The sequence below is a fragment of the Phalangium opilio genome, unplaced genomic scaffold, assembly GCF_054372755.1.
Source record: "Phalangium opilio isolate 3A_F unplaced genomic scaffold, DU_Popi_V2 ptg000014l_1, whole genome shotgun sequence".
Taxonomy (NCBI): Eukaryota; Metazoa; Arthropoda; class Arachnida; order Opiliones; family Phalangiidae; genus Phalangium; species Phalangium opilio.
In genome coordinates this window covers 3,533,719-3,560,627 of record NW_028324149.1, presented here as the reverse complement: position 1 = coordinate 3,560,627, position 26,909 = coordinate 3,533,719, and the positions used below count along the sequence as shown (strand labels likewise).

The following is a 26,909-nucleotide window of genomic DNA, read 5'->3' as shown; positions in this document are numbered from 1 at the left end:
CAGCGTAAAGACGCAATAAAACAGCGTAGACGTAATAAAACAGCGTAGACACAATAAAACAGCGTAAAGACGCAATAAAACCGGCATAAAACACTACAAAAGAGACAGGTTAACTAACAACGAAACACGTCGTTAACTAACAATAAAACCCGTACACTTTCACTTACCATGAAAGCCTTAAATAAAAATGGCTCGCACCGAATATGTTAAAATTCGCCTGAATTCAACATATTTCGCTAAAATTCAATTCTAAACAATAAAATGCACTCAAATTTATTTTAAACACTAAAACGCACGCAACAATTCGCGAAAATTAAAAAAAATTGAAATTAAAAATTAGAAATATTTAAAATTTGGCTGAATAAGCAAAATTGTAGAGAACAGCTTGAATTTATTTACAGTGTTTTTTTTTTTTTTCCAAATCATAATTCCTGGAATGATGAGTCAAAAACAAAATTACTTTGACAACGTAAAACAAACACAAATTTTGAAAATTATAATTCCGAAAAATGTTGAAAATAAAATAAATTCGTTAAATTGGTTAAGTTCTTAACTTAATTAATAATATGACGAGAAAATTTTATTTATTTTTGGTTAGAAAGTTCTAATATCAAGTTTTTAATACACTCGCGTTTGTTATTCACCGTTTCTCCGCTAAACCAATCCCGGAGATCCTTTAGCGGCATCGTATACGATTCCAAAGGATTCTGCAATTATCAAGTGGTGGTGGCAAAACAAAGTCGCCGATCATCAATAAATAATATCAACGCGTGACTGAGTGACGATATCACGGATTGAAAAAGATGTCACTTACTTCGAAGAAACTTTCCGCGTACTGAAGAAGATAGACACCGCAATCGCTAAAATTATCTTGCCTGGCCACTCTGGCGTTTAAACCTTTCATCGATTCCCTGTCAAAGTGTTTCACTTGATTCTTCTTAACCAGGTGTTCCACTTCGAGATATCTAACAATTCGGAATAGAAAAAGAAAGAGGGGTGTGGCTTAAATAAATAAATGGCGGACAAGGGGGTGGTAACAGTGGTGCGCGAGTACTCGTTAAGTTCGAGTACTCGATTCGAGTATCGAGCCGAGTACTCGACTCGATACTCGATAACAATATATTGAAATACTCGAGAAAGTTTCGAGTAGCTTTTCTCTGTACTCGTTAAGTTCGAGTACTCGATTTGAGTATCGAGCCGAGTACTCGACAACAATATATTGAAATACTCGAGAAAGTTTCGAGTAGCTTTTCTCTATACTCGTTAAGTTCGAGTACTCGATTTGAGTATCGAGCCGAGTACTCGACTCGATACTCGATAACAATATATTGAAATACTCGAGAAAGTTTCGAGTAGCTTTTCTCTATACTCGTTAAGTTCGAGTACTCGATTTGAGTATCGAGCCGAGTACTCGACTCGATACTCGATAACAATATATTGAAATACTCGAGAAAGTTTCGAGTAGCTTTTCTCTATACTCGTTAAGTTCGAGTACTCGATTTGAGTATCGAGCCGAGTACTCGACTCGATACTCGATAACAATATATTGAAATACTCGAGAAAGTTTCGAGTAGCTTTTCAGCTTCTTAAATACTCGATAAATACTCGAATCCAAGGCTTATAACTTTAGCAGACGATGTTCGCTAAAAATATTCCTTGATAATGAATAGAGCTATCTCAGAAGTCTTAGTTTGACGTCAGCCACGCTATTTGCCCATCCCATAGAAGCAAAGCGGTACCAAACATGGCCGACCACTGCCACACACACCTAAGCCTGTGACTTTTAACCAAGGCACTGACGTTACAACTGAAATAGCTCTATAAAGTGAATTTCCTTTTGAAAAGTGAGCATTAACCCATTTAAAGTTTAATTGTTCACTAACAAATTAACAATCTTTCAAACTTGCTAAATATTACGTAATTAATGTTCAAACGTAAGTCTTATTTTCTAGAAAGTTAAGAAATTTACTCGATAAATACTCGACAAGTAAATATTTGGGACTCGATAAGATAAATACTCGAAACTAAAATTTGACCTAATCTAAATACTCGATATTCGATACTCGAAAGACTTTTCAATACTCGGCTCGATACTCGATAAGAAATTTTTTTAATACTCGGACTCGGCTCGAAACCGAAAAAACGAGACTCGCACACCACTGGGTGTAAATACTGCGTAAGAAATTTAACACTTACTCCCTCAAATAGTTAACGACCCGCCATCGACTCGTTCCAGGTAGAGAATCAAAAACAATAATGCAGGGTCTTTAAAATTATAATAATAATTATTATTAATTACAGCGCATATTCATTAGTATCACTTTACCTTTTATCATTTTCGTCTGGTTCCGTTTTGATTTCAGACTTAATTTCCGTTTTGACGTCACTTTGCAAGGCCGAGTAGGAATGGTCACTAGGTTTGACGGCACCCGTCGCTTCCCCCAATTGGCTTGGAACTTCCGCCGCCATTTCACCCGGATTTTCAATTTCTTCGTCAACTTCCATTTGGTCATCCAATGGATAAGGAACGAGTGATTTCACGGGTGGTAAAGGATTCTCGGGGTCACCTTTAAAGAGACGGTAGTCAGCTACCGATGACCACCAAAGGTCGCAGCCCGCACTGTCTCACTTACCCATATCCAGAGCGTTTTTTTCCGTCACATTCGACGTCGCGTTCTTTTCATCCTGACATTGTTGACCGGTCGTAGCTGGCGCGTCCGATTCGGTCTTGACCGCGACTTTCTTCTCCTTGGCGATGGGTTTATAATTAGGATCAACTCGCCCGGGGAAGCAGATGACCACCAGGAACCAATGAGAAGACTGATTAACGGGAACAATCAAGAAGTCTTTATCGAAAATATCCACGTGTCGCGTCCAGTTTTTGACACGCGTATGACGCGTTTCTTTTTGCCTAAAAATAAATATAAGCAAATTACGCGTAAAGAAAGGCGCGACGTCATCCGGGTGGGTACAACTTCTTACCCCGTTTTTGGTAAATTTTTCTGAGTCGTTTTAGTTGGCGCCTGACTGAGCCGGTTAAAGAAAAAGGAACTAAAAATATGGGTCCTATTTTGGTCCTCTTTCGAGAGCTTATTGTAATAAATGTACCTAAACAAAGAAGTTAAGCCTCGGTTAAGAAAAAGACTCCAGTTTCTTTTCGCGCCACCCACTCGACCGACCCTTACTTTAAATAAAAATCAATGATGACGTCATTTAGGTATTCTTCCGGGTTCAGACACGCGAGATCCTCGGTCGTAATGGTAATACCACCAGTTTGTGGCGGCGGAGGAAATGTGCACAATCTAATAAGAAGAAAAATGACGTCACGATTACGTCAAATGCGCGGCTGCCACAAAACTAAAACAAAACCTACTTTTTAACTTCCGCCGCCGGCGTCAAAATTTCAGTTCCATCAACCTATGACGTAAATTAATAATAAAATAAGTTTAGCTCTAAAGCGTGACGAGACACTGGACACCATTAGTGTTGAACTTATCGATTAAACGCGATTATATAACATCTAATTCTTTCTCACCTTTGAGCGAGTAACGGGTGCCGATGAAAGTCTTACCAAATGCTGATTTCCACCACTCTAAATATAAAACTACTTCTTAAGGCCTTTTCAAACGATAGAGCTTTTGGACTCATTTAGACCCAGTCAAATTGAGTCGAGTAAACTAGTTGGGTCGCGTCAACGATTAAAAATTGTTCACTGACCAATTTTTCAGGGTTCGTACGAAATTTTTACATTGAAAATCCCTGACCTTTCCAGGTTATCCCTGACCAAATGTTGCCTATATCCCTGACCATTTTAACGTGTTTACCAGAGCCAACTTCATCACACCTGGCTCATATTTAGCATTGATATGTCAAACAAAATCCCTGACATATCCCTGACTTTTTAGGGAAATGTTTTAAATCCCTGACTTATCCCTGACTTTTTAGGGAAATGTTTTAAATCCCTGACTTATCCCTGACTTTTTAGGGAAATTTTTTAAATCCCTGACTTATCCCTGACTTTTTCCCCTATTTTCCATATCCCTGACTTATCCAGGTTATCCAGGATATCCAGGTTCCGTACGAACCCTGTTTTTGCTGACTCAACTTTTTGACGCGTCTAGTTGAGTCAAAAGTTGTATCGTCCGAGTAGTCACTTAAGAAGTACTCTTCAAATGGATTAGTGAAGACACATTGGTGGCTTATAAAAGTACGCCTCAACAACGCGTGGGTTATATTTAAAGTGTTCAGCAAACCAAGACCAAGCATATTGAGCAAATAATAATTATTTTCTACGAGTTTTTTAGTTTTGCGCTCTTTAGAGCTGGAAAACTATTGCTCTGTCCCCATGCGGCTGGGCGCCTATTCCCCCTTTCTTCCCCAGTTTTTGGTGTTACCAATTTGTCCGCGCAAAACTGTAATGTGGCCGAGGCCATCTTGTTGTGCAAACGCGCTTTACACACTAACCCCCCCCCCTTTTCATGGACTTTCAACTAAACACGACGTAAAGCTTTCAGCTTTCGAGTAATGTCAAGCAAACCAGAACCGGAAAACCTCAAGCATAATTAAGAATGTACATACGTGAACGACGCAACTTTAACGCACAAACAAATAGAACAAGCGTGAAAACCAAACGTAACTTACGGGCGTAGATTTGACGAGAATTTCATTGGCTTTACATTGGTGAAGCTCGCAGATCATCGGTCTGACGTAAACTCTACGAAGATAGGCTCTATCAGTGTCCGATATATTTCCCGGCAAGATAACGATACGTTTCTTGGTGTCGTCTGCAACGATTAATAACGATTTAATAACTATACGTAAAAAGTACTCGGAAAAATAATTAGATAAACGTACCCGTCATAGATGGATCGTAATAAACCGTGTCTTTTGTCATTTTTAATTTCGCTCGAATTTTGGCGCCGCAATCCGACGTCGTATAAAGAAACATAACGAATAGCCTTTTTTCAAAGCATATCATAAGAGACGGTAATTCAGACGTCGATATTTCTATACTGACAAATTGTGACTCTGAAATCGGGTTCGCAAAATTTTAAAACTAAATTCCTCTCACGTCCCAATACTACCAACAAACTGATATAATTACCGTTTATTAACCGATTAATTTACCTCGAACGTTCATTAACCGATTAATTTACCTCGAACGTTCATTAACCGATTAATTTACCTCGAACGTTCATTAAAGGGACTGTAAAGAAGGCATCGGCGGGTGGGTAAAAATTATTTGAAATACGTCAGAGGCACGTGACCAAGGAGAGGCGTGGTTCAAAGAAGCTTAGTTCGTTTTATTTCGAAAACCACCACTTCATGGAATTGGCGCTGCAAACTCGCGAAAAACAAGGACTAGATGTCCAGTTCCACTCCATGAGGAGTCTTTGTATCTTGGCACCACGTGATGTGTGTGACGTATTTCAAATAATTTTTACCCACCAGCCGATGCCTTCTTTGCAGTCCCTTTAACCGATTAATTTACCTCGAACCGATTAATCGACAAAAAATCGCGATCGGTTTTGGCCAATCAATAGTTCCGGACAAAGAAACGAACGTAAAACTTACCATTGCCAACTTCAGGAACGGAAAATTTTAATGACGTAGGCGTAATATCCAAGGCTAAAGACGGAGGATCGGGAGACTGTACTTTGTAGGATCCTATCCTGATACTCCGGCACATTAAACGAATTCCACGCTCATCTTCGCTAGTTGAGACATGGCCCGATTGCGTCGCTTCGTTATTGTCCATGGGCCCACCTCCGTCCGTGCCACTTTTAACCGACGCGTCACCGTTTTCTTGAGACGAACACTCTTCACCATTAGGACCAGTCGTGGATTGAGCTTCGCCGCTATTAGTCACCGACGACTGCGATGAAGGTGCCTCTTCCTCATCCGACGATATTGTTAAACATTCTGAAGGGATTGTTTACTCGTAAGCTACTCGATTTAAGCGCGTCTAAATTTCTGACCCGTCAAAGAATGAGTACAAAACTGATGATCTACATTGAAGCTAATGGTACAATAACAAAACCGACGACGACCTACATTGAAGCTCATGGTACAATAAGAAACCGACGACGACCTACATTGAAGCTAATGGTACAATAACAAAACCGACGACGACCTACATTGAAGCTAATGGTACAACAACAACCCGACGACGACCTACATTGAAGCTACAGTGAAATTAAAAAGATATTTACCAGGTTCCGGTGGGGTTTTGTGCACTTGCTTCCTGGTCTTCATCTGCTTAGGTTGGCCAGGTACTGCCAGCGAATGAATGGGTGGTCTTGGTTGCGGTACATAATTGGCTTGATTCACGACAAAATGTTGCAAACCTCCGCTACTACAAGTCGCGACAATATTTTCTTGAACCTTTAACAGATTATCACCGTAAAAGGATTGCGAACTAATGGCGGCGGTTGCATTGGGCCTTGAACCAGATATAATAGAGGGTCTCGTACGCCCTGGACCGATGGGTTTAACCACGGTCGTAATAGTTTTATTAGTATTCACGGAGTTCATCATAGTCACAACTTGGGCTAACGCGTTTGGTTGAGAATTTGTTGCGCACAAAACTGAATTAGGTTGTCTGGTTGGCCTAATGACGCTTATTGTACTAAAAGACTTTTTACACGAGTCACAAGGATTTAATTTAGTAGTTATATTGTTGCAACTGGGACATACCAACTGAAATTAGACGCAAAAAATAGGTTTCAAAGACTAAAATTACGCGCCAAGGCCCGTATCTAGTCAGCCAAGGCTTACTACGCCTACGCGTCCTCCGGGAGTTCAAAATCACGCGGTAAGCCTTGGCATACTCATCTGGAAATTGGAATAATTACATTTGGTCTTGATACATGAGGACTGTTTGTGGTAGTGGGATGAAATGCGATAGACGTTTTATTAATGCTGCATGTAGGAGAAGCTGCGTTAATTAATATGGCCTGCTGTTGTTGGGCTTGGCTGAAGAAAAATAAAATTGTTTTATAGGCTTAATAAAATAGACTAAAATAGGCCAGTAACTAATAATAATAATAATATTAATTAACTAACATTTCGGAAGCCATTGCTCTGTAGCTGTAGGTCGTTTTACAATCTCCATTAACGTATCTTTTAAGTTGGGGTTGGCCATTTGAAGTAACGACACTTTGACCAATATGATTAATAGGTACTATAATTTTCCTAGGACTAACTAAAACCTACAATTAAATAGGCCAAAATATTTGTATTTTTAACGCGTTTTCAGTTTAAGTGGTTATGATTCTCAACTTACCAAGCCTCTGTTCCCACTTACTGGCACGACACTCGGTAATTGAACAACGGAATTATTCTCATTGAAAATGATGCCATTTCCACAAGATGTGTTAAATAAATTTGCGTTAGGATTCGTGGCAGCCATTGAATTTACACTTTGAGTGGAATCGCATTGAATTAATCTAATTTCACTGAATTAAACTTATTAGGGAGCTACATGTTGGGTAAACATCACGTTAAAGTCAGGCTTACTCTTTTGAAGGATCAAGTCTGACGTTATTGGACATGCCAGCTCAAGTTTTGCCTGAATAATTTTCAAAAGTTTTAAGCCTAAATATGATTTATAATTTTGGCAAGTCAAAAAATGGGATGAGCCTGATTTTGCTATTTTGTAGGGATTACGACGTCAACCTGACCGTGCACCCAACAACACGAACAGTGTTTACTAGTTAGATTTCATTTGGTTAGGGGTTATGGTTAGGTTAAGTTCCAAAGACGGGTCAGGTTGTCATCTTCTAGCACAATTTTAAACAAAACTTTCAAAAATATATCAAATATAAACGAAAATTTAAACGATATATGGTAATGATACAAGGAAAACTCGTTACATCGGCACATTCGAGTTACTACTACTACTATTCACTTATATAGACTTCCCTCCATCGCAAATAAATTTACGACTTAACTTTAAAATAGCTAATTAGGCTTAATTTTATATTATTAAATAATTAACTTACCAATATCACTGGATTTTTAAAATGTTTAATATGTTTGGTCACAAATTCACAGTAATGAATTGACCACTGGCACAACACTGCTGTAAAGCTAGGTCCTAACTTAAGCCTAATCAAACGCGAATAAAATTTAATGAACACACCGTATTTAAACAAATCTTTAAAAGACTTTAAAGTCAAAAGAAAATCATCTTTCAATTCATATAAACTCTCAGAAAATGAAAATTGGTTTATATTTTCTTTGGCGAATGTATAAAAACATTAAAAAAAAACCCCTCACACACACTGCAGTGGTGGTGTTAATAAGTCCAAAGAGAATATAGGAGAGGTGTGGATGTGGTAAATGGGGGTTTTGGGCAATTTATTTATTTATTTATTTAGTTCAGTACAGGTAAGCCATTAGAGCTTGGTTAGTACAACCGAGAGAGATTAACGATTTAGTTATACAGAGATTAACGATTTAGTTATACAGAGATTAACGATTTAGTTATACATTAGCAAAAAAAGAAAAAAAAACAAAAAGAGATAAGTAACAAAGTAAAAAAAAAAAAAAAAAAAAAAATAAGTGACAAGTAGAAAAAAGATAAGTAACAAAGTAAAAAACGGTATGACTACAGGTCAATTTGGGGTATTATTGAAGTGAGCCGATAACTTAGCGCGAAATTTTGATTTATCTGAGATGGTAATAATAGATTCAGGGAGTGCGTTCCAATCTGAGATAACAGTGTGGGTGAAATGATGTTGGCGGATAGACGTCAGGGCGCGTGGTTTTGCAAGTTTAAGGGAGTGTCCACGGGTAGAGGGATACGGTGCAGGGTGGAAAAAAGTTTCAACGTTAAGTGCCAATTTGTTATTAAAGAAGTCATGAAGTAAACATAGGTTGTTAATTTTATGGCGGATAATGACGGGATCAATTTTAAGTTTTTCTAATCGAGAAGGGGCTGGGAGTTTATCTAATTTTTGAGTTAGTTTAGTAAATTTGTTTTGGGCTTTCTGTAGGGCAGTAATACCAAGGGAGGAAGATGGTGTCCAAATAGGGGAGGCATAGTCAAAAATAGGGAGGGCCAATGCATTATAGAGGGTTTTAATGAGGGCTGGGGAGCGGTTGTTAAAATTACGACGAATTAAGCCTGATAGGGAATAAATCCTTTTAGAGACTTTATTGGTGTGGGAGGTAAATTTAAGGGATGGGTCCATTGTAACACCCAGGTCAGATTCAGATAGGGTGGCACGGATAGGTTGACCGTAGAGACGATAAGTATACCGTGGGTTAGAGGATCCTAGGTGAAGTACAGCGCATTTATTAATATTGAAGCTGAGGCCATGTTCAGAGGCCCAAGCTTCTACGGAATCCAGGTCAGTTTGCAGGTTTAGGGAGTCAGATAGGGATTTTATACGGGATGAAAGCTTCGTATCATCTGCAAATAGCAAAACTTGCGAAAATTTAACAACACTAGGGAGGGAGTTGATAAATACATTGAAGAGTAGTGGACCTAAAACTGAACCCTGAAAATGCATCTTCAACGCGCTGTTGCTATTATTATCTATGATGGACGATAATTATAATAAAATTAATTAACATCTGGATATGATTAAAATATTAAACGCATAATCAAAGAAACTTCGGAATAAATACTGTAAAATTAAAAACTTACTTGTAATAAACCAACAGCTCACTCAATCACGCACGTGGCGGGAAATAATGGCTTGTTCAAAAAGTGTACTAAACTTCCCCGTCTGTATTGAAGTAAACTAGTTTTCAAAACCTATTTAACCTTTTTTTATATTTAAATATTGCTTTATTTAATGTTTTGATAAACTTAATTAGGAATTATTAGGCTTAGCTCGAGGCGCTCTCACGTCTTCCATTAGACCGTCGTCTGCTCTAGGAACTGATCTTATTGAAATGAAGAGACAGATCGGAGCAGTCTGGGAAATAAGGATATTTTTTAAACTGGTCCTTGAGACCAGTGACCGCCCTAGTCCCCGAAATAATTAACTGGTCTCCGGACTGGTCCCAGCCTTTGTTCTCCTACAGATTTGCAATTAATAAACTGGTCCTGAGGACCAGTAACCCCCACTTCTTGAATTAAAAAACTAGTCCAAGCAATTAATAAACTGGTTTTGGACCAGAGGAAGTGTGCTATTTCCCAGACTGGATCGGAGTAAAGGACATTGGACCAGTGTCCCCCCCCCCGGAGCGTCCCCTTAGTTAACCTATAAATTCCCAATATACTGGTCCCATGGACCAGTAACCCCCCACTTCGTGAATTTAAAAATCAAGTCCAAGCAATTAATAAAGTGGTTTTCTTTATTGTTATAATACTTGTTTAAAATAGAGAGTTCTTAATTAAATTCAATTAGATCAAGATTAAAATTAGGAGCTACTAATTTAAAATACTTTTTACATCAAACAAAATAAATTAATCCTATATGTTAATTTTTTTGGGGTTTAAATATTATATTGTATATAAGAAAATTAAATTTTATTTTGTTATATTAATTTTCATAAAACTTTTGATTTAGATAAATTTTAGGGTTTTTTGAATCAAACGCTAGCGTTTTTTTTTCTTTATTTTTGGCGGGACATATTAATTTTTTTTTTAATTAACCTCCTACGTTAATAGACATTTCCAATCAAACTGGGTACTGGAACTGCCCGAGTGTGTTAAGGGGAGAAAGGGTGGTTTGACTAAATGCCATTTTCTGTCGGCTGTTTCTTCCGCGACTACAACTCCGCAGTACGGCGATTTGTGAGTGATTCGAACTAAATCATTAGCCGAGCGAGGTTCATTACCTATTAACTGGCGACTACAAGTGTCAAGAGAAGCGGCGTGCGCTACTACCAATACATTTCCACCTAAAGAAAACGCCATAAAATCCTTAATTTCCGGACTATCGCGCAATAATTATAGATACGTGGGTATCTGAGCTTCTGAATTGAAATTGCTCGCGCTACGCATCGCCTAAATAACAAAATCTCGCGCTACACATAGCCTAAATAACAAAATATAACAAAATCTCGCGCTATTTATAGCCTAAATAACAAAATATAACAAAATCTCGCGCTATTTATAGCCTAAATAACAAAATATAACAAAATCTCGCGCTATTTATAGCCTAAATAACAAAATCTCGCGCTATTTATAGCCTAAATAACAAAATCTCGCGCTATTTATAGCCTAAATAACAAAATCTCGCGCTATTTATAGCCTAAATAACAAAATATAACAAAATCTCGCGCTATTTATAGCCTAAATAACAAAATATAACAAAATCTCGCGCTATTTATAGCCTAAATAACAAAATATAACAAAATCTCGCGCTATTTATAGCCTAAATAACAAAATATAACAAAATCTCGCGCTATTTATAGCCTAAATAACAAAATCTCGCGCTATTTATAGCCTAAATAACAAAATCTCGCGCTATTTATAGCCTAAATAACAAAATATAACAAAATCTCGCGCTATTTATAGCCTAAATAACAAAATATAACAAAATCTCGCGCTATTTATAGCCTAAATAACAAAATATAACAAAATCTCGCGCTATTTATAGCCTAAATAACAAAATATAACAAAATCTCGCGCTATTTATAGCCTAAATAACAAAATATAACAAAATCTCGCGCTATTTATAGCCTAAATAACAAAATCTCGCGCTATATATAGCATAGCCTAAATAACAAAATCTCGCGCTATATATAGCATAGCCTAAATAACAAAATCTCGCGCTACACATAGCCTAAATAACAAAATCTCGCGCTACACATAGCCTAAATAACAAAATCTCGCGCTACACATAGCCTAAATAACAAAATCTCGCGCTACACATAGCCTAAATAACAAAATCTCGCGCTATATATATCGTAAATAACAAAATCTCGCGCTATATATATCGTAAATAACAAACTCTCGCGCTATATATATCGTAAATAACAAACTCTCGCGCTATATATATCGTAAATAACAAACTCTCGCGCTATATATATCGTAAATAACAAACTCTCGCGCTATATATATCGTAAATAACAAACTCTCGCGCTATATATATCGTAAATAACAAAATCTCGCGCTATACATAGCCTAAATAACAAAATCTCGCGCTACACATAGCCTAAATAACAAAATCTCGTTCTTCCGAACTTAAGCTACTTGTACTTTAAAGATAACTAGGCCTTCTTTCATGTTCAAACTTAAACTGCTGGCGCTAAATAGATCTCCGAATCGCGCTACCAAACTTAAGTCGATCGCGCTCATTCTGTTGTAAAAAATGAAGAAACTTGGACCTACCTTCAGTGGCTGTATTATTTAAGATTGTCTGTACAACGTAGAAACTCCTGACGTAATAATTTTCGCTCGATTCACTGGCGGCGTACATATCCTCCAAGGGCACGACGGCTTTGTATTCCAAGTTGATATTGTACCCTAACAATTTGGCTTCCCTGGCAGTTAACCAAGTTGGCTTGGATTCTTGGTACCAAGCTAACCATTCGAATAAACCCGGTTCGATATTGATAGGAACGCGCGGGAAACCAGCGCCTGCAGTGACCAGTCAAGTACTTTTCGTTAAATAACAATTACACACCCTGCCTGCATTTAGTAACACCAACCAACCGAGTTAATTCACCTTTTAAAATATTTGTGGCCGTTTGAATGCATCGTAATGACGGTGAACAAAACGCGTGTTTAATTTCAACGTTAGACTCTTTCATGGCTTCCCCTAGAAATATAGGACTTAAAGGGACTGTAAAGAGGGCATCGGCGGGTGGGTAAAAATTATTTGAATTACGTCAGAGGCACGTGATCAAGGAGAGACGTGGTTCAAAGAAGCTTAGTTCGTTTCATTTCGAAAACTACCACTTCATGGAATTGGCGCTGCAATCTTGCGAAAAACAAGGACTAGATGTACAGTTCCACTCCATGAGGAGTCTTTGTATCTTGGCATCACGTGATGTCTGTGACGTATTTCAAATAATTTTTACCCACCCGCCGATGCCTTCTTTGCAGTTCCTTTAACTTATACAATGGGGACCGTTCCATTTAGAAATACCGCCAAGGCTTAATTACTACGGCCCCGAGGCTTAAAAACTAACGCCGAGGCTTAAAAACTAACGCCGAGGCTTAAAAACTAACGCCAAAGCTTAAAAACTAACGCCAAGGCTTAAAAACTAGCGCCAAGGCTTAATGACTACGGCCCCGAGGCTTAAAAACTAACGCCAAGGCTTATAAAACTAACGCCAAAGCTTAAAAACTAACGCCAAAGCTTAAAAACTAACGCCAAGGCTTAAAAACTAACGCCAAGGCTTAAAAACTAACGCCGAGGCTTAAAAACTAACGCCGAGGCTTAAAAACTAACGCCAAGGCTTAAAAACTAACGCCAAGGCTTAAAAACTAACTCCGGGGCGAGGCTTAAAAACTAACGCCAAGGCTTAAAAACTAACTCCGGGGCGAGGCTCATAAACTACCAGCGAGGCTTAAGTCTGAAAAATGATGAGGAGCAGCCAGAGTTGCGAATGAATTAAGATAGTTTAAAGACTCACCAGTTAAATGCGCCTGATGTAGGCCTATCCTCGTTAATGGCGAATCTTGAGCGTAATCTTGATATCCTCTATTGCGAGGCGGAATGTGATGTGGCATATTGATATCTTGTCTACAGTATTTTCCCTCGGCGTCGACGCAAGATCTGATCCAATTACCGAAAGTGAAATCCATTCTTTCAGCGTGTCTGGCAATAAAAAGTCGCCTCGGAGTCGTCGCTGACGACGAGTGGCTCATCTCGCAAGAGGTGTCCGCCTTTGACTGCGATTTGACGGGCCTCTTTGGCTCGTCACCGTCATTCGTCGAGCGCGTCGCTGAATCCGACGTTGCGTTTTGTTGAAAGTAACTTAATGGTAAACGTCTGCCAGAGTGGCCAGAATCCTCCAAATCCTCAAATGATAAATTCCCAGTTAAGGGAACTGCCCTGAGGATAAAAGAGGGCGGAATTAAGCCAATATATAACGGATATCGCGTCAACATTACGCCGATATCGCGTCAACATTACGCCGATATCGCGTCAACATTACGCCGATATCGCGTCAACATTACGCCGATATCGCGTCAACATTACGCCGATATCGCGTCAACATTACGCCGATATTACGGCACTATCACGCCGATATTACGGCACTATCACGCCGATATTACGGCACTATCACGCCGATATTACGGCACTATCACGCCGATATTACGGCACTATCACGCCGATATTACGGCACTATCACGCCGATATTGCGGCACTATCACTCCGATATTGCGTCAACATTACGCCGATATTACGGCACTATCACGCCGATATTACGGCACTATCACGCCGATATTACGGCACTATCACGCCGATATTACGGCACTATCACGCCGATATTACGGCACTATCACGCCGATATTACGGCACTATCACGCCGATATTACGGCACTATCACGCCGATATTACGGCACTATCACGCCGATATTACGGCACTATCACGCCAATTTTACGGCACTATCACGCCAATTTTACGGCACTATCACGCCAATTTTACGGCACTATCACGCCGATTTTACGGCACTATCACTATTACGCGAGCAGAGTGATCCCCTTGATACAATTCAAGACCAAAATACAAAAAAACCAGAGAAACTCACTTGTGTATTGTCCAAGCATCAGACTCGGCAACTTTCTCGACAAATTCTTTGGGGAACAATCCTGAACATCCTGTTAGCCAGGAAGTTCCTTCCGCCCATCCATCCATAGGACTTACGGATGTATCGACGCTACTGAGAGCGTCTTTGTTGGCGTTTTGGGCGTCCACATTTGCATAAATAAAATCCCCTACAATCAGTTCTAATTCATCCGGTTCTTGTTGTGGCAAGTAAGGATGCGTTACTCGAAAAACCTTAAAAGAAATCGTTAAAAATTTCAACTTACTTAGAATAAAGTGAGATTAAAATCCTCTAAAACGCACCTCGTTTCCTTTAATTATTGAATCTCGAGAGAACAGTTTAAGTTCCCAAGTGGCGCTCGCGTTTAAGTCAATTTCCCGCGATAGTTTTTCAAGGGTGACGTAATCTTCGCTAGGAAATTGGTAAGATAATGTGACGTGAAGAGCTTTTAAATACGGTTCCACCTGAATTCCTATTGGAATGACGAACGTTTTAAAAATGTTGACAACAATAATGTTAATTAGCGAGCGAGGAATTTAAGCAATAAGTTAATCAAACTAATGATTAAAAATTAAGGAGAAAATTGGATCAAAAAGCAAAGAGAAAACCCCCAAAATGGCTAGGCTATTTCGCTTAGCCAAGGCTTACTTTTAGGCCTTTGCTAGAGTAATATAGGGGATGCGGACGAAAAATTAAGGAGAAAATTGGATCAAAAAGCAAAGAGAAAACCCCCAAAATGGCTGGCTATTTCGCTTAGCCAAGGCTTACTTTTAGGCCTTTGCTAGTAATATTTATTATTCAGGGGATGCGGACGATACACGAGAGATAGTAGCCATTTTTGGGAAAAAGCATTATAAATTTTAAGCTTAAGCTTACGCTTGCGAGAGATTCCTTTAGTTAAGGAAGAATAAGAGGAAGAACACCACGGAAAACAAGTTCCCAGAACGTCCAAAGCTCCCATTTCGGACACAACTAGAAAAGTTTATGGAGGAGGAGGACAGACGGAGATGGGCATAGCAAAGGCTTAAGAATTTATAGTTACTGTTTTAGCGCGACTCTGATCTGAAAACACTTACTATATTCCGAAACTTCTCTCATAAATTGTACGGCTAATCTCTTTAAGGAGTCATTATGTTCCTCAGCTACAAATAATCCCAAAAAGGTCGGAGAAGTATAATGATCGAGTTGTACGCGATCGGGGATTTCGCTTCGTAATTTTTCAACTACGTGTTTTAAAGCGTTTACAAGATGAGGAACGCTATCATCCGGTGCCTAAATAAATAATAACCCTAGAGCTAAGCCTAAACTTATAGACTTCGTGTGGCTTTTAGTCTTACCTGGAAAAAGGAACACAAGGTAATATGTGGTAAATAATTATGCGCACCATTTCGTCCGCATTGCTTCAAGGACGAATCGAAAAATGTTTGTAATTGCTCTAGCAATGGACCAGATGGACATAAATACAAGATATATTCTCGCGGAGTATTATCATCTAACGTCGGATCATTAACGTGTGCCAATAACCTTTATTGTTTTACATAAATGCGGATCAGACGCTTTAAAATAGGACACGAATAACTAAATTTTTATACCAATCAGCCGCAATTTGTACACTACGACCTCCGGTAGCCGCTAAAGCTTTCTCCCTACATGCGCAAGAAATATATATAATAAAGGTTTTGTACTTACTGTGGAATTATTTTTTTAAGGCAAACTTACGCCCTGTGCTTTGGAATTCCCATTTGAAGTAAAATTTGAAGCGGTGTACTATTGGAAGGCTGACGGGACGCTTTCGTATAGTTCACATTTCTTCGTGGTATATTTGGAGAAGCCATGCACTAGTTTTTAAGTGGAGCGTTGCCTATGTTAATCAAGGCCTGTGCACGGTAGTTTCGATGGGGGGCGGGGAAGTTTAAGAAACGCGACTTAATATTTTCTCCCTATTTTATGGCGAGATTTCATTGATAGCTGGACCAAAACGTGCGCGAAAATGAGGCTGCGTTCAGTAACCGGCATCAAAAACATCGATGACTAAAAGATGGCATCGATGTCTTACTGAACGGTTTTTCGCGTCTTTGGGCGTGACGTCATGATGCTCATCGGATGCCCATCAGAAAAATCGGCTGTGAGAGGAGGTTTTTTTGATGAGCATCGGATTCATGACGTAAATTTCGTCATTTTGCGCCGCGACAATTAAAATAATGTAGAATTGACAAATATTATCCTTATCGATAATAATACTAAAAAGCAATATATTATTTCGGTAAAAAATGGATTCTGACAGAATTTTGATTTAATTGATAAATTGAAGTACAAGATCTTTGTAAATATTTCGGATTTATTATTTAAGCCTCTGCAGTAACGTTATCATAATATCGTCGCCATTTTGAAAAGCATCGATTACACAAAATTGTGCCGTTCAACAACTGCAACGTCATCATGACGTCAAAAGAACACCGATTTCATTTTCCCAAACATCGATGTTTTTCCTGATGAGTGTTACTGAACGCAGCCTGAGTATTTCAAATTCCAAGCGCGAGAAAATGTACATTTCAAATTCCAAGCGCGAAAAAATGTACATTTCAAATTCCAAGCGCGAGAAAATGTACATTTCAAAGAGACTAATGGCACCCCATGTTATTTCCCCATAGAGCTTAATACAGTCGAAGGTAGAGGGCTGCCATTACTCTATTCCAAGCGCGAGTAAATGTACATTTCAAATTATTTAGGTCCAGCTAATAGCGCCTCGGGTGAGAGAATTTGGCAACATAAATTGCCAAAATAAAAATAAAAATCGGTGCCAAAATAAAAATCGGCGCCGCGCACAGGCCTTGATTAACGTAGGCAACGAGTGGAGATTCGATTTTATAATAAGGGCCAAGGCTTAGCGATTGTCAGTCGTGTTATTTTGGCTTACTTTAGAATCCTGAAAACATTTTGGGGATGGAGTATTCCTCCTGAAATTTTCTTGTTTATTCATAATACCTATGTCACGCTTAAATTATTTAAATAAATAATAAATATATCATTAAATTAATATAAACGTTGAACCGTATCATTCACAAAAACACATATGTACGTCAGCCATTTTGATTTTGCAGACGCCAGACGGTACAATGAGATAGAATATATATATAAACCTAGAGTCACAACGTGGGATCTCGAGATCGACGATTCGCGATACACTTTTTGTCGAGCATGAATCTTTATCAAATACGGGTGGCGCCGCCTATTAGTCACTTGAAGAACTTTTTTATTACCGTCTGCTGTCAAAATAGTTTTTTAAACGTGTTAAATAAAATAAGCAAGTTAAATAATAAAAACTCTAGTCCTTTTTAATCTAATAAATAGATGAAATAAAAATTATAACGATGTTTCTGATTGAAAATAAGCGAGTAAAAGTTGTAATTAGTTCCGCTAGAGGCTCACAGGTGGCGCTGTCATGTTTTGATAAACTTGCTTGATAAAAAAAATGTGTATCGCGGTAAGCCGATTTGAATTGGAACTCTATCTATCTCATTGAGACGGTATTGCCGAATGCCGAAAATTGCCGATTATGGTCGAACCACAGCTCACTCGATCACGCACTCGACAACGCAAATCATAAATTTAGAAAAATTTAAAAGTAAAGATTTCAGGGCGGGAAATTTAATTAGATTTACAAATTATAATATTGTTCATAAGTTTTACGAAATAAATGGCGACGCTAAGTGAAGTAACTTAAAATTAATGAGAATTAATTCATCGTTCATTAGATTAATAACGCATAGAAGTTTCTTCTTAAATACAGAGTCACATAATTGATCAAAAATAAATTCGTTTTCGTCTTTGATTCTTGGGTTCAGAACTTTATCCAAAGAACTCAAAAGATATATCGTGGTGTCGTGGAGGAATGGGTTAGGTTCCTCTCCTAAAGTTAAGATTAACCTTTCGTAACAAGACTTTAGTTTCTCTATAAGCAAAATAGACGCGTCAAAAGCGGCATTTTCACTTAATCCGTGCATTGATATTATTTTGCTGCACGTTTCTTTTGCCTGAAAGTAGATCGAAGAATGGACTTAATATTAGCGTGAATAAATTCATGGTACTAGCGTAATTTCTAAAGCCCATAGTTTACATTTAGGCTCAATTGGTCACAGTTGTCGACAGAAACAGTCAGAATGTGCTCGGAAAACGTAAAGCATTTGTTCAGAATCATTTTCGTTATATTACGGTCCAGAGAGGGAATCGCGGCAATAGAAAGTAATTTTCCATAGGTTTCTAATTGCCAATCAGTTTCCAATGGGGGTATCGATTTCCCGATAATTATCGATTGCAAAAATGTTTGTACTGATTCTTCAATAGTTTTAAACTGCTTTTCGTTGAAGACTAAATTCAATTGCCCCGAGGTGAAGTCTCGTATCAAAATCTGAGATAAACTAGTTAAAAATTCCACGTTATGAACCACCGGTAAGTGCCAGGGTCTTCCCCTGTCGTTGGACGAATAAAGCATCAAACTATAGTCGTCCGAAGCACGACCACAGGGACTGGGAATTGAAAAAGGGCATCTCAAATCTATAATTTCAAAATCGAATTAAAGGGAATGATTGAATGAGTTTATGATTATTATTTACCCTCATCGATCGCTATTCGCTTTAAAACGAGATGCTGTTGAGTCCCAAGGCCCAATTGTCTCATTTCTGGAACATTACGCGAAACATTCACCAAGCTCCCCAAAAATCTTAGCTTCATAATATTTACAAAGTCTTCGACGTTCAAACGCTTCGGTTTTAATCTTATAAGCGCAACTGCTAAAGTAAGCTTAAGGTTTTTAATAATTTCACGTTTAAAATAAGTTTGTTTTGATCCAGTTGTGTTGTTCATTTTGCTAACCCTATAATGATACCTTTTTGACTTTCGCGCCTGAACCGGCGTCTGTGAAATTTTGAGAATGAGCCGGAAATAAGCAATTATTTTTCCAAAGGTACTGCGGCGCCAAACCCTTTACGTCGTCTGCTATTTCAATCCGTTAGATTAGATCGATAAGACGGAGGGAGGGTGCGATCGTTTAGTCAATGTTTGGATATTAAATTAACTGTAATAACTATCTAAACTTTGAAATTTCGCAATTATGTCTTCAAATGACGTAGAAAGATTTGATGGAATGCTTTTAGCTATGGCTCAAAAGCACGAAGGAGGTGTTAAAGAGGTAATAAGTCCTAAACAACCACGTTTTGACAAATAGCCACCTAAGCCTTGGTTTTATATTATTTTACCCCAATTTGAATTATCTTTTGTAGTTTTTGGACACGTTTTTCGGCTTTCTCGCTCGAAAAACCGATTTTTACATGGGCGCTGGAGAATCAGCGGCTAAAACCCTTATTGATACCATATTTGAAAAACACCAAAAAGTAGCTTTAGAAGAACATAGGAAAAAGGTACAAGAACGAGAAGCTGCTGAAAAAAAACGTAAAGAAAAGATACAACAGAAAAAAGCTGAGGAAGAAAAATCAAGTTCCGTCGATGACATTCCAAAAATTACTGAATTAACGGATGAAGAAGCTGAGAAGCTAAAACAAGAATTAGAAGTAAATATTAATTAATTTCTTAACATCTTTGAAAATTAAGCATTAAAATAATTCCTTTTGAAATAAACTTACAGAACAAAGAAAATAAAACAAGCAATAAAAATGTAGAAGAAGTCGCGGAAAAGGTTTCTTAATTAATTAATTAATTAGGCCTAATTAAATTTAAAATATTAAACTAATTTTTTAAAATTTAGAAAGACAGTGATGGGGAAGAAGATGAAAGTGATAAAAATAAACTTAAACCCAACTCGGGAAATGGTGCTGATTTACCAAATTACAAATGGACGCAAACCTTACAAGAAGTTGAAATTAAAATCCCATTAAAAGTTAATTTCAAACCAAAAAGTCGAGATATCATTGTTGACATTAAAAAGAAGGTATTATTAATGATTTGATTAACTTTAAATTAATCTATAATAATTCGTATTTTCACAGCATCTAACAGTAGGGTTAAAAGGTCACCCTCCAATCATCGAAGGAGAACTTTACAATAATGTTAAAGTTGAAGAGAGTGTTTGGGTTATGGAGGATACGAAGACGGTGACCGTGACCTTAGAAAAAATAAATAAAATGGAATGGTGGAGTAAAGTAGTTACAACCGATCCCGAGATTAATACCAAGAAAGTTAATCCGGAATCATCTAAATTATCTGATTTGGACGGAGAAACGAGAGGAATGGTTGAGAAAATGATGTATGATCAAAGACAAAAAGAAATGGGGTTGCCCACTTCGGAGGAACAGAAAAAACAAGACATGTTGAAAAAGTATTTATTTTTTAATTCCATATTTAATATTTAATATTAATATCTCGGTATTAAAATTAAATTCTTTTTCTCTTAAAGGTTCATGGAACAACATCCTGAAATGGATTTTTCAAAATGCAAATTCACTTGAAATTAAAAAAAAAAATTGAAATAAACACGCTTGAGCAATTTTTGAAGTTAAAAAAAACTTATTCAATAAATTACAATATTGAAAGATTCATTATTTGTAAAAGTTTCATTTGAAATAAAAATTGATTTTTCTTTCCGCAACTTATTTCAATCCGTTTTTATTAAATTTCGACTACCATAAGGTTTTTTTTTTTTAAATAATGCGCAGCAATTTCTGTAGCTCCCTCAATAGAGGGCGCCACATATTAGAAATGGGTGACGTCATAACTATCTTTCTATTTAAAATCTCCCGCCATAGGTTATTTAGACGGCAATAAGTATTTCCTACAGCTAATTTATTACATCCTGTCTTTTAAATAACGCTATCTCTTTGATATTGGAAGCTAAATGGCTTAAAATCCTCTTATATTTCCAAAAACAAAGTACTTAGCAAAAATGATGGGCTTACACCGCGTTAATATTCCTTTGATTGCCGTGATGGTAAAAACTTAGGAAAACTAGGCCTAGTCTAGTAGGCTATGGATGGCATTCTGGGAAATTATAGGAAACTTTCAAAGTGGAAAAACTCATTACAGGGTAGCGAGAGATATTATTATTAATCCAGGTTATTGTCTGGGGGCCTCTGATACAATAAAAGAAGAGGCAAGGCCTAAAACGTATTTTCTGTAGAAAGGCGCGATAAAAAATAGGTCTTATCATTATCACTTCAGCACCCTCTCATGGTCCAGCGAAGCGTGACAGTAAGGCGCGGGCTTAGCGGGCCTTGAATCGCTTTAATACAAATAATAGCCTTGACTAGAACCGCGTGTTCAAGGGTGGAAAACTTTAATGATCACGTCAGAGTACTCTTTATGAACGGACAGAGCGGAACAGTAACCGATAAGGGGCGAAAAGATCAAAGATCTTCCTCTTTTCAAGTTTTTTTTCTCTTGTTATTTTCGATTTTAAACCTGACGATTTCAACAAGGTTCAAAGGATTCTTAGCTCAAAAAACTTGGAAGCTTTCAACTGTCATTTTTAGAGGTTTTTTTCTATACCATCGTTCACCGCGATCTCCATCTCTACCAGCAACCAGACTAGACCAAGGAGAGAAATCACGCTTTCATTTTGGAACAGAAACCTTTAACCGGAGGTGGCGCTGCATTCTCTAATTTTTTAATACTAGCATCGCCCCTACGGCAGGCGCTGCGCATATACTTACGCGTCATAGGGTTATAATAACTATCTCTGAAATTCATCAAGGATTTCAGTCTATACCAAACTTATTCAACTTGTTTCTCTGGGAAATTTTTCTATACCGGTCCTTAGTTTACTCCCGATAATAGCGCGAGTGTTCCGTATAGTTTTTCACTCCTCCCGTAGGAATTATAAATGCCGCTTTTGATAAAATCGAAAGCCAATAAAAAGATCGATTAAGGTTGCTTTCCTTTCACAAAAATTCCAAGAAATCTCTATCATCATATAAATGAAAAGAAAAAGGTCAACATTTTGAAATTATCATTTGGTCGCTTTGCAAGGGTTATGGCATGGATATCGCGGTAGGTCATCGTGGTTTCCGTTTGAAGTACACACATCCCTCGTATTTCGAGTAATACTTAGGGAGGAGGGTGCGTGGATATGCTTATGGCAGGCATCTTTGGTTAGGATGAAGTTTCCCGTGTAAAAGGGTTTATACTTTGAGGTATACGCCCTCCTTTGGGAGGACGCTGGCTGTCTCCAGCCACTAATTCACTTAAGAGTTAATCGCTGAGAGATAAATTAGGGTATTCCCGCTACAATTAACTGACCTATCGTCTATCCCGCCCCAATAACCTTACCAAGACTGTCCCGAGTTTCGTAAAAGGGGCATTGTGCCAAGGTATATAGTAAAAGGACCTTCCGACATGACTTGGGTGGGGGAGGGGGAACTTGGTGATGGTTTTTTAATTAAATTAAGCGGAACAATACATTAGTGGAAAAGCAATTTCTATGGACCATCATTAAATTACTCTTAAACGTCCACCCACTTGGACACCCGACCACCACCCCGCGTCTCCCTGGGGAGAACTACCACGTCTAACGGCCGAAATTAGTCAAGAGCCAGGCCGCTAGGGTTGATACGCAACTCTTCAAAGCAAACTCTTAATTCGAAAACCTTCATTTTACTGGGTTTTTTTCCGCGCTTTGGTTTTATTAAAAAGTCGTTTGCAGCGTAAGACGAGCTTCTAACCACTAATTATATTACCTAATGACAATAAAAACCCATCGAGTTTTCGACGCGGTGAAATTAACGTCAATTTTAATACAATTTGATATTTAGTTTCATTTTCTAGAATCACGAAAGTTGCGTTTAATCTATGTAAGTTAAAGTCTCTAATAACGGACTGATAACCCAAATTGGTTTACCCAATTACGAAGCTGAAGACTAGGTGGGCCTAGTTTTGCAGGGACCTTAATTTACTCTCAAATAGGAGCTAAGAAAGATTTAGGCTAACTTCCAATCCGTTGTTGGCATCTTCGATGAAATGGTGTCGAATCTAAATTCTTACTTAGGGATAAGCAAATTTTTTTCGCCTTCATTTAGTACGTGGCTTTATATCTTTATCCTACTGACGAACTAAATGCTAAATTAACTTGAGAAATTATCGAGTTAACACGCCAACCCATAGCCTCCATCTTGCAAAATGGCGTCCGGTAAGGCACAAATGTGTCGAAGATGAGCAAGGCAGAGTACCTTTTGCTTATTTTATAATATTAATATAAATGACTGTGAATATATCTGACCGCAAAGAAACGCGTTAGAATAAATAATAGACATAGTCGCCAGAAAGTAAAAAAAAAAAACTCCGTGAGTAATATTAGGCTATATTTCTGGACTATTCTCTATGGTTAGAAACAATACCGACAGCCTTTGGATTCTCGTATACCATAGACAGACAGAGTAGGCCTTTGGGATTTCTTACCCCTCGAGCATTGAAAAGGCGGGAGATGAACGGTAGAGAAATTCACATATTTCTTAACGCGTGCCAAAAGGAAATATTTGACGTCATAGCAGTTCTTAGAAAGAAAAGTTTTTGTTTTTGCCCTAAAAATAATATATCGAAGTCTAGTTGAAAAACCCCCCATCCCGTTGTCACTCGCGTAACTTATTTCCAAATCATCGTGACTCTAAAGTCATCCACATTTTACGACGCTAACTCTTACTACACCGATGTGGTCAAGCAAACGCTTTAATGATAACCAGAAATACATAGAGCGAACAGGAATAATTTCGTAGCCATTTTTCTCAACGTATTCTCTTAGCTATATGTATTCCTGTCACAACCATATAATACTGTCAATAAGTATGGGTCGTAAGCATGTTGTATAAGAACATCTCCGGTGGGGATTGGTCTAAAACACAAGCCATGACCTACCGTTATATTTATCTATACTCGTAATCAACTCTTCCAAAGGACGAATCATAGTTGTCCATGCCTCTATCCTTTTCCTTTTACGAGGAGAAGCTTTTACACCTAGATGGAGTCGCAATCTCTTTGATTTTGTTTCGCGTCGACTATAGTCCCCCGCGGAAGACCCGTACTTAAGGAGAGTATCGGAGGATATGATATAATTGCGTTACTCTTTAGTGTGATGAAGATAAGCGGCGGTGTAAAATAGCAGGATGGCGGCCTGCAACGAAAACTCAATTAAGACCGTCTCATCGAGCGACTACAGATCGTTTTGGAGTTAGAACGTTTAGATTCTCAGGTAAATTTGTATCGAGGCGCGTCGATGTAGGTGATATTTGGGGGTTTGGCGTATTGTCTTTTTTGGGGAGCAACGCGGAGCTACTAGAGCTAGCAATCGGGCGACTTTGATTCATGATGTCAGTGGAAAAGGGTGGATCGAAATAAGGTATTTTATGGCTTGCCGCATCGGTGAATCCATTCTTCGAGGCAAACTTCCAGCTTCCTCAAACCCCCGCTCTAGAGCTCTGGATCTCGATCTGGCTCAACTCAGCTCTGCTCCGCTCCGAGAGAGAGAGAGAGAGAGTCAGCTAGGAACCAAAAAGAAAGGGTGAAATCATGGTATATCCCAAAGAGAGAGAAAGAAAGAAAGAAATACAGAGAGAGCATAGGGATTCCAAAAAAATGACTTTCTTTCCACGCCGCTGAAGTTTTTAGTCGTACACTCTCCATCCCTCCTATGTCTACCCCTTACCCATCTTTTTCATCTGAAGGCAACAGAAATGTTAATGTTGTATTATGAAGAAGTAATACTACGCAAAACTCTTTCAAACTTAAAAGAAAACCCCGCACTCACGCAGTTTTCAAACTATTCCACAGGTAAAATGTTCTGAATTCTCTATCAACTTAAATCAATTCCAGAATTTTCGCATGCAAGTCGAATTTGAAACATTTAAAAGTCATTCCAGATAGTGCAAAGGTGCAATAACGTTTCGAAGTTGTTGATATTATTTGATGTACAACGCTATGGTCAGAACCTTACTTAAAAAGCCAACATCATCGCGTGTTCGACTAATCTTCATTCTTTGTGGAAGCTTTTCAAAGGTTTCCTTCCTTTTGGAGCTAAAAATAAACGCTTCGGATATAACTTCCCAGTCTCCATTTCTTACTGACACGTATAGTACAACCCTAAGCCTCGTTTTATTTTCAGTCAACTCTCTCTCTCTTTCTCTTTCTCTTTAATTTCTAGGTACTTTTTTCCTTTTAATGCCATTGCCATGTGCTAAGTTAAAATAATAGTTTCCCTCTAACATCATAGTTTTAAAATTGTAAAGTTCTTATATCAATGCGCATTATGAACAATTTTATAACCATAACCCTATAATGTATAAGTATGAATCTATTGTAGGGATTGTCCGTGGGAGAAAAGAGATGCGCAGTGCCATCTACGTTTCAAAGTTACCGCTACAAACCTGATCTGAATAGATTCATGACTTACTGTGATTTCCATTTATAGTCGAGTCAGGTTAGAGTGTATGAAAAGAATTTCGAGCAATTTAAACGGTCGATGAATTAAATCAAATCTAAAGATGATTGTGTTTAAAGAGTGTCGGGAAATAGATATGACTCACGTAGAGATGAGAAAAAGGTTTAATGATAGTAATTTAGCTGGGAACATTAGTCCAAAATAAAATAGTAAAAAAGCTCAATCTATATGTCGTGAATTTGAATCATTCGTCAAAATGTCCAACTAAATTGCTATTCAGAATTTCAGACGTTGTAAGGAATAGCGCGATGTTACGATCAAGGTGCGCAAGGTGATTCCAACTCCTTTAAAATATTCGCCGCGAGGTTGCGTCTTTTATAAAACGGCAGAGGCATCAATCGGTGGCTTATTTATAGTAGACAGGCGCGTCTCCTAGCGGCGGATTTGCCGCAAACAGAAACCTTGATAACCTACTATGATCTCTAACCCTTACACCGAGAAGGCTTAGTAAGGAAATGCTAATATTCCGTTCCGGCTTAGAGTTGAAACTTTGAATCTTGGATGGCGCGGCAATCTCTTTTGTGTAGACTTTCGTTTCCAATTTGGTAGACCTATACTTATGAATTAAAGGACCACGATTACTGTCACGAGTTGAAACAAATTAACCCGAAAACCCAACAACCACTCGTGGGCATTAAGGATTTAAAAAATGGCAATGACTTCAGTCAAGGGTATTCTATTCTCTACGAGATGATCATTCAATGGGTGGGGTCCTTAAACAGGAATCCTCAGCTCGGGGAAAAAAAGCAATTGTCACTCTAGAAGTACACCACCAATTTTCCTTCCAAA

General features: G+C 38.2%; 4 protein-coding genes across 8 annotated transcripts; 1 reads left to right on the top strand and 3 right to left on the bottom strand.

Annotated features, from left to right (window-relative positions):
• Positions 1-345: 345 nt before the first annotated feature.
• On the bottom strand, positions 346-9,880 carry LOC149705123 (sentrin-specific protease 6-like). Of its 3 annotated transcripts, none has more exons than XM_089865314.1 (18): positions 8,004-9,880; positions 7,519-7,596; positions 7,286-7,457; positions 7,066-7,211; positions 6,855-6,975; positions 6,213-6,699; positions 5,575-5,922; positions 4,855-5,028; positions 4,642-4,784; positions 3,536-3,592; positions 3,374-3,417; positions 3,186-3,302; positions 2,983-3,108; positions 2,634-2,911; positions 2,327-2,567; positions 2,197-2,265; positions 815-965; positions 346-707 (listed from the first exon to the last, which is right to left on the bottom strand). In XM_089865314.1, the coding sequence occupies exons 2-18, from the start codon at positions 7,551-7,553 to the stop codon at positions 585-587; spliced, it is 2,832 nt and encodes a 943-aa protein (XP_089721440.1). In that variant the 5' UTR covers positions 7,554-7,596; positions 8,004-9,880; the 3' UTR covers positions 346-584. The 3 variants fall into 3 exon arrangements, with proteins under 3 accessions (XP_089721440.1, XP_089721439.1, XP_089721441.1); XM_089865313.1 differs by having other exon boundaries at positions 7,519-7,570; XM_089865315.1 differs by lacking the exon at positions 3,536-3,592 and having other exon boundaries at positions 7,519-7,570.
• A 410-nt stretch (positions 9,881-10,290) lies between these two features.
• Positions 10,291-17,784, bottom strand: Epp (Ecdysteroid phosphate phosphatase). 3 transcript variants are annotated; one of them, XM_089865316.1, is made up of 12 exons: positions 17,604-17,784; positions 16,406-16,524; positions 16,279-16,332; positions 16,024-16,210; positions 15,763-15,958; positions 15,563-15,658; positions 14,989-15,158; positions 14,669-14,919; positions 13,546-13,967; positions 12,633-12,725; positions 12,296-12,544; positions 10,291-10,860 (listed from the first exon to the last, which is right to left on the bottom strand). In XM_089865316.1, exons 1-12 carry the CDS (start codon positions 17,664-17,666, stop codon positions 10,616-10,618), a joined length of 2,145 nt encoding a protein of 714 aa, XP_089721442.1. In that variant the 5' UTR covers positions 17,667-17,784; the 3' UTR covers positions 10,291-10,615. The 3 variants fall into 3 exon arrangements, with proteins under 3 accessions (XP_089721442.1, XP_089721443.1, XP_089721444.1); XM_089865317.1 differs by having other exon boundaries at positions 16,406-16,563; positions 17,604-17,750; XM_089865318.1 differs by lacking the exon at positions 15,563-15,658.
• Positions 17,785-18,318: 534 nt separating this feature from the next.
• On the bottom strand, positions 18,319-19,611 carry LOC149705121 (uncharacterized). The gene is made up of 2 exons (XM_089865312.1): positions 18,804-19,611; positions 18,319-18,720 (listed from the first exon to the last, which is right to left on the bottom strand). The coding sequence occupies exons 1-2, from the start codon at positions 19,176-19,178 to the stop codon at positions 18,373-18,375; spliced, it is 723 nt and encodes a 240-aa protein (XP_089721438.1). The 5' UTR covers positions 19,179-19,611; the 3' UTR covers positions 18,319-18,372.
• A 76-nt stretch (positions 19,612-19,687) lies between these two features.
• On the top strand, positions 19,688-21,291 carry nudC (nuclear distribution C, dynein complex regulator). Its single transcript, XM_089865311.1, has 6 exons — positions 19,688-19,874; positions 19,966-20,253; positions 20,328-20,378; positions 20,448-20,630; positions 20,689-21,017; positions 21,096-21,291. The coding sequence occupies exons 1-6, from the start codon at positions 19,797-19,799 to the stop codon at positions 21,145-21,147; spliced, it is 981 nt and encodes a 326-aa protein (XP_089721437.1). The 5' UTR covers positions 19,688-19,796; the 3' UTR covers positions 21,148-21,291.
• The last annotated feature ends 5,618 nt before the right edge of the window (positions 21,292-26,909 follow it).